General features: G+C 50.2%; 1 protein-coding gene across 1 annotated transcript; it reads left to right on the top strand.

Moving 5' to 3' along the window:
* Nucleotides 1-1012: 1012 nt before the first annotated feature.
* On the top strand, nt 1013-7211 carry OPTC (opticin). Its single transcript, XM_074322447.1, is given in 11 exon segments — nt 1013-1220; nt 1223-1242; nt 1981-2072; nt 2074-2114; nt 3647-3755; nt 4222-4273; nt 5099-5299; nt 6491-6551; nt 6554-6585; nt 6993-7064; nt 7164-7211. Coding segments are annotated over 11 exon segments (936 nt in total).
* The last annotated feature ends 3222 nt before the right edge of the window (nt 7212-10433 follow it).

Raw genomic sequence — 10433 nt, 5'->3', positions numbered from 1 at the left:
CACAGTGCACATCACATACGTACATGACTACCTGTGCACACACACACGTGTCCACAGGTATTGACGGAACTTTCCGGGTGTGTAGACACTCACAAAAAGGTCTTTTGTTTCTGTAATCATTTGTTTCTAAAGAGCTGCATTTATAAGTATATTTTATATACTAATATTCTTTTTTACATTGTATGTCAACTTGTAAGCCCAGATCCCCTAAATAGATCAGGTGTTTCTGAAACTAGGCTTATCTTATTCATTTCTATACCCCCAAAGACAAGTCCGATACCCCATAAATGTTTGTTGAGCAAATGCATGAATGAATAATCTTTTTAAAAACCACAAGATTCCTGGATGTTGGAGTTTCTCTAAATCTAGTTTAGTGACTAATAGTTGTACTCTGAATGTGTGGTTGTATAATAGAGAATATACGTATAATACGTGAGTGTGTGCCCACTTAGAAAGGTCTGTAGTCAAGGGGACACGTGCGTATCCCTGTGGAGATGAGAGCTGTGTCGTCAAGGGGACATGCGTTTGTCTGTGATGAGATGAGAGCTGTGTCGTCAAGGGGACATGCGTGTGTCTGTGATGAGATGAGAGCTGTGTCGTCAAGGGGACATGCGTTTGTCTGTGTTGAGATGAGAGCTGTGTAGACAAGAGAACATGCGTGTGTTCTTGTGGAGACAAGTAAATGAGCCTGTGTCTGCATGTGCCTGTGTGAGGATCAGGGTGTGGGTAAGCAGGTAGAGACTGAAGCAGGGGGCGGCAGGAGACACCCACTAAACATAGCCCCCACCTGTGGGAGGCTTGCACATGTCCTGAAGGCACTGAGTGTGATGAAGCTACACGAGTAAGAGTCTGCAAGTGTCCTGGTGGGAAGTGCACTGCGTTTGGGAGCCATTCACACAAAGCTCAAGAGATCCTGCTTCCTCAGATGGCTGCCCTTCCTTCTACTCACTCTCAGGACTGGCTGCCAAGTGATTCCATCCCATTCTTATCCCACCCCACCCCCCAGGACCCCATGAATTTCCCAGCTTCCTTGAGCCTGCTGGCCCTGCTACTGCAAGAGGCAGGGCCAGCTTTTCTCCCAAAGAAGAAAAAGAAGAGGAGGGAAGAGCAGTTACACAGGGAAGGAGGTTCTAACGTAGTTCTGCATCTGGGAAATTATGCCCTCAACATGGACAACTATCATGAGGTCATTGACCTGAGCAACTGTGAGGAGCTCACTGACTGGGGGACCAGGTCCCCGAGGTGAGCACACACAGCACAGCGGCTGCACCCCTGCAAGAGACTGGGCAGGGGCCTGGTCCCTCTCGTGCTCTGTAGTGCAAGTGTCTCAAGCCCTCATCTCTTTCTCTGGGGGTAGAAACTCTTGTCCCTCCATAGGAACTTGTCACTCAGATAATACGAAGAAACAGGACAACAAATCTTCAATTTCTTTGTCCATTTGTAGCAAAGTTGGTGGGACTTCCCTTAGAAGTCACACATCCCTCCCCCTGCCTTCCAGGAACACCATAAACATATCTCACTGGGACATCAGTGATAGCCACATATTCTCCCTAGAAAAAGAAATGCCACAACACAACCCTCTTCAGTCTGAAGTTCTTTCTCACCCCCTCCTGGCCTTTGCAAAGGCTGCTCTGAAGTCTGCACTTGCTTGACGTGTGGCTGGGTCAGTGCGGAGCAAGGGGAAGAGCTCTAGGAGGAAAACCTGGAACTGCGGATCCCAGCTCTGCCACCAGCTTGACCACCAGCTGGCTCGTTGGGCCCAGTCCCTCCCATCTCTGGACCTCAGTTTCCTTATCTATGAAATGAAGCTATTGGACCAAATGCTCAGAAGTTCCCTTCCTTGTTCACTCCTTCTGCTGTCCCTCCCTCCTTCTCCACAGTGACTCTTAGCAAGTTTGAAATTGGTCACTGAGTTCCCAGAGTCCCAAGTTAAGTCCCTCACAGGCGAAAGCTGACTTACACTGTGTGCTACGTCTCCAGGTTAAAGGGACAAGCCTGGCTCCTCCAAACGGGGTCAGCTCCACTCAGAGCACCATGGCTCTAAGGACACCCTCTTCCAACCCCACAGTGACAGGCCTCTATGCGGGGCCTGCTGGCTTCCCCAACCAGCCACAGCAAGTGTACAGTCACAGGTCAATAGCTATGGGTCATAGGCCACACGAGCATGACCCAACACCAGGGGTACCAAAGTGGAGTACAGTCAGGGCTAGGGAGTGGAGGGTGAGGTAGAGGAAAGGAAACAGCCACGGGAATAACAGAAAAAAGAAAACAAATCAAAGGGAGAGTTGGCTATCCCTAATGCTTCTGCCTGAATCCACAAATTGGATGGGAAGCCAGGAAGTGTCAGAACTCTGCTATGCCCAGCAAACCCGCCCTGTCTGATGGAACAACGTCACTGGGGGAGGGGGCTGACTAATAATTAGATTAGAGAAAATTCAAAGCCTATAGAGAAAAATAAATAACTTCATCCAGCCTGGGGCACGTGAAGCAGTCATATTGCTTTTCAGCTTTTAATTCCCTCCTGAGCAGCTCCTTTCCCCTCCCTGGTGCCCTCCTGGAGCCTGGGATACTGACATATCTGGCAGTAAGGGGCTGGCATTCTGTTGGGGGTCAGAACTGAAGTGGGGGAAGGATGCAGTCAATTCCCAGCTTGCTTGTCCTCAGTTCCTGTCCTCATCTTGAAATGTTTGTGTTGGGTGGGTCTAGGTTATTGGGACCTCAGCCAGGAACCCATGACCTCCCAGAGCTATAAAATACCAGCCTCAAAGGGACCATAGGGCCTCAACTGGACCTGCCATTCAAGGCCTTGGAACAAGAAGGGTGCTGGGGTCCTCTCTGCAACACGTATACAGCTGTCACTGCTGGTGAGAAAAGCTACCTCTTAATCTTGGGGTTGTGTCACTGCTGACAGAGTCCCTCTGGACTTGGACTAGCAATGGTCTCCAGTAATCGCTGTCCCTTGTAATAGCAAGGGATGGAAACTGCCTACACTGTTAGGTCTCCTCAATGTTTTAAAGCCAGCCTGAGTTCAATGGTCTGGCCTAAATCTCATGACCACTGGCTATGGACTGAGAACAGCGGGGGGGCTGCTTCCCAATGGAAAACTGGGGTGCTGGCTGTGTAAGAAAGGGAAATGGATTCTGGGCAGTCATCATCCACTCCACTTTGGCTCTATTATGCTTCTGGGAGCCATACAGAACATGTCTAACTTCTTGCCCACAAGACATCTGCAGAGCCAGCAACCATTGACCCTTCCATTTAATTCTGGCTCTATTTCATCTTCATAGTACCTTGTGGGACCAGAAAGGAAGCCTATGGAAAGGAGACTGATGGATGTCCTAGAAACACTTACATAGGCCCTGGAAAAGCTACATAGGACCAGGGTCTGATGAGAGCACTAATAGGTTTGGGCTGGGTAGTAACTGAGGGTGGATCTGCTTCTCTCAAGTCAAAGACTGAGCGTGAGGCAGGGAGCTGCCAACAACACTGCTTGGGTGCACTGTGACAGTCAGTGGTGGGCAGCAACCCAAGAGGACACAGTAAGCCCTGGCTCAGGCACTCCCTGAGGAGAGGGCAATTGGTCCCAGAGGCTGAAGGAGATCTGACCAGGGGAGTCTCCCTTTGTTCTGTCTTCCCCCTGGGCCAGGCCTGCCCACCTGTCTGGTCTGTGTGTACCTTGGTTCTTCTGTGTACTGTGATAATGCTGACCTAAAGAGCATTCCCTGTCTTCCCCAGACAACTGCCTACCTGTATGCCTGCTTGTCATGCAGGGTCTCATCTCCCGCTCCCCACATAAGAACGCAGGACATGGTGAGTCCAAAAAAGAACAATGGAGCCATAGATAGGGGAGTCTTACCACTATATTTTTGATGGCGGCTGGTCGAGACACAAAAGCAAACATCCGCCAGTACCCCAATGAGGGATCTTCCTGGACCCATCTCGCTGGCAGCCGGGTGAAACACAGGAGCTAGGATCCACACGATCCGCAATCCACCATCCACGCTTGCTAACCCCACTTGCTAGCCGCAATCAGGCCATCCGCTTCTCTGCCAACCAACCACCCCCTAGCGTGGCCACTGCAGTTATATCAGTGGCCAATGGCTAACCGGTAACAGCTGATGGCTACGTAGCCACAGCGGATGGCCGTCTACTACCTGAGCCAGCACCTTTCCACGTGAGGCCGAGAGCCTGGAAACTGCTCCCTGGGGCTCTGTCCCCACACTGCTTCAACGGCATCCGCCATATCTGGGCTGGAGACTTCAAAGGGCTGAGTATGTAAGGATGGCAAGAGAGGAGGGTGGGCGGGTGGCAGAGGGAATCCCTGGGGTCGTCTCCCTCTCCACTCAGCCATGTGAACAGTCACCACACACAGTGCCCCATCTGTGTTAGCCTTTCCCTGTCAGCTTTCAGTCACTCTAGGCATCAAATGGATATAGCCCCAAGTCTCTCTAATTCCGTTCCTTAAAGATTTTAGATGCAGAAGTGACCTGTTCTCATTTGTTCTCCCCAAAGCTGGGAAGCTGGAAAGCAGAAGCTATGATTAAGCCTACTTTTTTGGGTTGTCCCAGCAACTGTAGCTCTGTGCTTGGCCTCTAGACAAGATCATGTTAAATCTACTCTGCATGGCACTGACGCTGTTCAAGTGGTTGTTGTTTGTCCGTTTGCTCTGCTGCTTTCTGCCTATACCTGCGTAAGGTAGGACATTTGGGCTCCAATCCAGATTCCACCACTAGTTACCACAGCCTTCTGGGCTTCAGGGTCCTTTTGTGTAAATTAGTGGTGGCGGATGGAGGTGGAATGGATCCAGGAATTGATTTCTGGCCTGTTGTGTCTTGCCCTTGAAAGGTTTCTTCCAAAACGATCCAAGATGGACAACCACCACATAGGACAGAACTCCAGGGAAAGGTGTCGCAGAATCTGAGGGCTTTTCCAGGAAGTCCTGGTTTATAACATTATTTCTTCTGGTGTGGACCTGGTGCAAATGGACAACTGGCACCAGTTATCTTGAGAAGGTGGGAGCAGGGTATGGCAGCTCCCACAAGGACAGGAAAAGATGGTGTGTCCTGTGTCCCTCTGCTCTCCCTCACACCACTCGGTGAAACTGAAAAGGACTGACCTCTCCAGAAATTGTATCTCCTCCATCGATGACGATGCCCTGCATCTGCTGTCTGCTCTGCAGGACCTGATTCTGCCAGGGAACCAGCTGACAGCTCTGCCCCGGCTGCGTATGGGCATCGAGGTCCTGGACATCCACCTAGATCAGCTCCAGAGCTCGGGGATACAGGCTGGGGCCTTCAGGGTAAACCAGGGCCTTCAGTCCACCATCGACCACCTGCCACCCATGCCTGCGACTACACACACACACCTTGCCCTCATGGGGTATCCCTGCTCCAACACTGTTCTAGGGTCTGAAAATCAAACCCATTTTTAAAATTTGTTTTATTAAAGGTTCTTTTTGTTGCAAGAAGCTGATCTGACTCAGGAAAACTGTGTTTATAACATGACACCCCAAGAACCTCCATGAGAGAACACTCAGGCCTCTGGGGCCTGTTACTGGGCATGGGGGGTGGACAGTGTCAGAAACCAAGGTTTGTGACTCTCCGTCTCTGTCTTGGGGACTCATGGTCTCTTGGCTTCCTGTTGTACATCTGCTCTGTTCACCTCTCTGCACACCAGCACCCTTGGCACACACAGCTTCTGCTCCCCTGAGACTGTGGCTTACACACGACTCGCAGTAGTGCTGGCGTCCACCCTAACTCTACAACTCCTTTTATTTCCAAATTCCACCACTAACTGACTAATTATTGTTTTTCTATTAAGAAATTCTCAAAAGAAACCATCTGCATGGACATTGGTTGGCCAGTTTTGATAGGAAGGGCTAACATATGGCATTAGTGTGTCCCTCTGCAGCTGCCGACTCCCCAAGGCTAGGAAGATTCCAGGGGTCAGTTCCTGTGAAGAAATGAAGAGGCGTGCAGACAACATTGATACCCAACTCTGTCACACACGCATACTCAGTTCGCCTCATGTGTGCCTGTGGCTCTCATTCTGCTGGTCTGGATATTTTCTGAACATGCTCTCCATCGCCGCTCCAGATTTAGCATTTGGAAACTATTTACTTGGGTAAATCCCTTCTGATAGCAGAGGCTGAGGCTGGGCTGAGATGTCGCCTTGTCTTCCCTCTCTCCCCCTCTCCCACTCTTCCCCACCTGTCATTAACAGCTGATAGCTCCTGCACACTCCCCCAATGGCAGCAGCTTTCCTTCTGCACCCAATGGCAGTGAGCATGGCAAGCTCCTAAGATACTGGGCACACCCTGCTGCACCCATCATGGACCTGGCTCACAGCTGAGGCTCAGGAGGCCCTGAGTGAATGAATGGGGTCACATCAGGCACCCCTCTCTGCCAGGGCCCACCAGCCCCCGCCAGCCTCCCGTGCCCTTTGCCTCCCCTGTCCCCTCCCCCGCACTCTCCCTCCTCCCCTGCCCTAGGCCTTGGAGAAGCTGCAGTTCCTCTACCTGGATGACAACCTAATGGATTCCGTGCCTGGGCCCCGCCCCTGAGCCTGCACTCACTACACCTGCAGGTGAGCAGCGTCTCCAAGAGCATCGCACAGAGCACAGAGGCTAGAGGTCAGATGCAGGGAACATTCTTAGGCAGCAGTGGGGTCTTCTCAACGGAGAACTTATTAGAGGCACAGATGGGTCAGTCTTATCCAGGTCGTTGTCCTTAGCCTCCGTTTGATTTTCCTCCCTTCTCTTTTGAAAATACTTCCTCTCCTTCCACAACCTCTGCCCCTTTCCCTTACCCACTGTCTCTTCTTCTTTTCTTCATCCCTCTTTCTCCATCCATCCTCCATGAGTCTCCTTTCCTCACCCCTTGTTGAGTGGTTTTGACCTTGGGTACCTTGGTTTCTCCCGTTGTACAGGGGAGTAGAGCTGGTGTGGATGGCTAATTCAGCCTTCAGTGCAGCTGTTGGTGTGCTCTTTCCAGAACAATGTGATGGAGACCGTGCACAGAGACAACTTGCGTGTCACCAAGGAGCACACGACATCCGCCCGCACAGCAACCCCTCGGCCTGGGCCTCTTCCCCAGCACCTCCTTCTGCCTACCACAGCTCCCCACAGGATGCTCCTCCTAGCTCACCCTTTCCTGTCCTCCCAGGTTAGAGCCCTCAGAAGACCACCAAAGGCACAGCTTCCCGGGCCATAGGGCCCAGCCCCCATCTCCAAATGCCTTTTTTTCTAGGGGTTAATCAGCCTCATGATCTAGTTGCAGAAACCACCAACCCGCCCAACCCCCACCACCCCAGCAACACAGACGCTCTGAAATGTACTTTAGAAGCCAAATTTGCATTTTTTTCATCCTCTTTCCTTAACACCTTATGGCCCCTGGTTCAGAGAATAGCAGTGTCTGCAGCAAAGCTCTTTCCCATGTTCCCCATCCCTCCTGCACACACAGAATGCCAGGGAAGTCACAGGAGAGGAAGAGGAGGAGGAGGGAGAGGAGGAAGAAGGGGAAGAAGCAGTGGTGTGTGGGAGCCGGCTCTTACTACTGTGCTTGGAGAACCAATTATTAAATATCCCAGAATTTTACAAGCCAAGTATTGAACACAGCCATTATTGAAAAATAAATATATGCAATGAAATATATTATGTTGAAAACAAATGTAATAAATACTCAAACTCCTCATTGCCCAATTATTTTACTATTAACCATGTTTTTGACCTGCTTTATGCCCGTGGGTTCTGCAGGGTGGAAAGCTATATAATGACGTGCTGCCACTGCTTAGCTCATCCCAAGTCTGCTTGCAGCGACATCACGTGGGTAGTTGGAAGGGGCCATGGTGGAAATATTTATACGATGGAAATCAGTAAATGCTACACACTGGGATTTTCAGATTTTTTTTAATTAAAGTTTATTGGGGTGACAATTGTTAGTAAAGTTACATAGGTTTCAGGTGTACAATTCTGTATTACATCATCTATAAATCACATTGTGTTCACCACCCAGAGTCAGTTCTCTTTCCAAGAAATTATGAACCAAGAATAATGTATCCAGCAAAGATATCCTTTAGATATGAAGGAGGAATAAAGATCTTTCCAGACATACAGAAGCTGAGGGAATTTTCTAACATACGACCTGCACTACAAGAAAAGGGATTTTTTAAAAAAGAGCTGGTTGTTAAGCATTTGCCAGCACTCCACTGAGGAGAAAAAATAGCTATTTAAACTAACCGTTCCCCTAGCCCCAGAAACACACACACACACACACACACACACACACACACACACACACCCTCACTGTGGGGGGGGGGAGTCTGGGGCTAGGGAAGGGTGGGGTTTCTGTGGGGCTTTCTTAAATTTCTTGTTCTCCCTAGGCCACGGCTTCCTGTTAGATTTGGAGGGATTCAGTCATAAGAATGGGGAACTGACATGACTCTTCATCTGGATGCCCTCCTTGTAGTGCTTACCTGTTTCTGGTTCACTGGCCAGCCTCTGAGCAGGGCTCTGCCAGCCGGTTCCAGGACACCGGGGTTTCCGTTCTTCCCGTGCGCTCTCTTCCATGTTTAACCACCAGAGGGCAGCCTTGCGCAAAGATAAATAAATGGTAGAGCAGTTACGTGCAACCTTCTTGGATCCTGGGCGGGGCCTGCTGTGCTGGGAGGATGGGATGAAGAGCAACTGCTCTAGCCATTGAATTATAATGGGAGGGGAGATGTCACCCTTCTCTGGCTTCTTATAAGGGGATGTTGAGCAAGGGAGATGTAATAGATGAGCGCTTGATGTCAGGTGTTGACTGAGGTAGGCAATTCAGTTCCTCATTCGGCAAGGATTTTATTGCGGACTCCGACATGTGCCAGGCAGTGTGTTAAATGCTGGTGATAAGACAATGAGCAACAGACATGGAGCTTAGAGTCTGGTGTAGAAGACACGTGTTAAACAATGACACAAATAACCACACTACTATACTCATGATAAATGCTACAGAAGGAATATGCAGAATGCCATGAGAGCTTACAAGAGGGGACCCAGTCTAGGGGTCCAGAACATCTCGAGGAATCGATGTCTAAGCTGAAACCTAAAGGAGTAGGAGTCAGCCAGGACCTCGGTTGCCAAGGCAACCACTAAGGTCCCAGGTGGTTTCTGAGTCTGGACAGACAGGTGTGTCTCGCTCACACCGGAGGGCACCCACTCATCTGCCTCCCCTGCTCTGTCTGGCACCTCTCTGTGCACTTTGGATCCTGAGGATAGTCTTGTAAGCAAACAAGTCAGGGATTAGTCACATTCCTCAAAAGAAGAAATCAAGAGCTAGAGAAGATTAAGCACTTCCCCCAGCTCTCACATGGCTGACGGCTGACGGCTGACTGAGGCTTGAACCAAGACTCAGCACACAGACTGCAAACTGGGAGTGGGAAGTCGCAAAGATGGTAAGAAGTGCCCTTGTGTGATTGCTGTGGTGCCCACCCTCTCTCCTAGAGATCCAAGGATTCCAGGATCCCTGGCCCAAGGGAGACTGGGAAGGCAGGGAGCAGTAGCTCCTTGTCTTTCAGGACAGTGGAGTTCTGGCCTGTTCTCTCCCTCTTCCTATCTTCCAAGGAGCTTGTTACACCAGGAGCGCTCTCTCTCTCTCTCTCTCTCTCTCTCTCTCTCGCTCATATCCACTAGTCCTGTTCTCTTCCATATCTTGCTTTCTTAGATTACAGCAAGGCCTAGACACACAATAGCTGAAAGCCTCAATATCCCTGACAGCAAGAAACCCTGCCCTGAAATAATCCAGTGAAAAACAACAGAAAGGGAATTCTCCAGAACTGAGGCTCCTGGGGGCTAGAAGCCACATCACACCCCCATACCCTAGGTTAATCTGTGTAGAGTACAGAAAGCCATCTGACCCCTGCTCTACTGTGGGAGAACGGGACTAACAATTCCTGGACTCTTGGAATTTGCCAGACCCTGTAATAGAAGCTTGTATTCAAATCAACTCATTTAACCCCAACAAGAGCCCTAGATAGTAGGGATGTTTCTCTCCATACTGCAGGTGAGGAACAGACTTATGAAAGGGAAGAGACCCAAATTAACACAGCTGGTAAGTGACAGAACCAAGATTCAAACCCAGGTCCGAAGTCCTGTTCAGAGCACAGGTCCATAGTCCTGTTCTTACACTGCGCTTCAATGTAGGCCCTTCTTTCCAGGCCAGTCAAAGAAAGAAAGCTCCCGACAGTTTTCTTCCCAAGGCCCTGGCTGCTCCGCTGGGTGGGATTTCCCCAAGGGCCAGCTGCCTGTGCAGCTGTCTCCTCATTTCCCTCCTTGGCTAGGGAAGCCTGAGGAATGGAAAGGAGGCCTCGCTGAAGAAATTCTAAAGACAACATCTGTCCTTTGGCTTCTCCAGAGAGGGAGATGGGGAGAGAAATCAGCTTGGCTCCCAGCAGCTGTC

Source organism: Rhinolophus sinicus, linkage group LG17, assembly GCF_036562045.2.
Source record: "Rhinolophus sinicus isolate RSC01 linkage group LG17, ASM3656204v1, whole genome shotgun sequence".
Classification (NCBI taxonomy): Eukaryota; Metazoa; Chordata; class Mammalia; order Chiroptera; family Rhinolophidae; genus Rhinolophus; species Rhinolophus sinicus.
The sequence above is the reverse complement of the archived record's forward strand: the minus strand, read 5'-3'. Positions and strand labels throughout refer to the sequence as shown.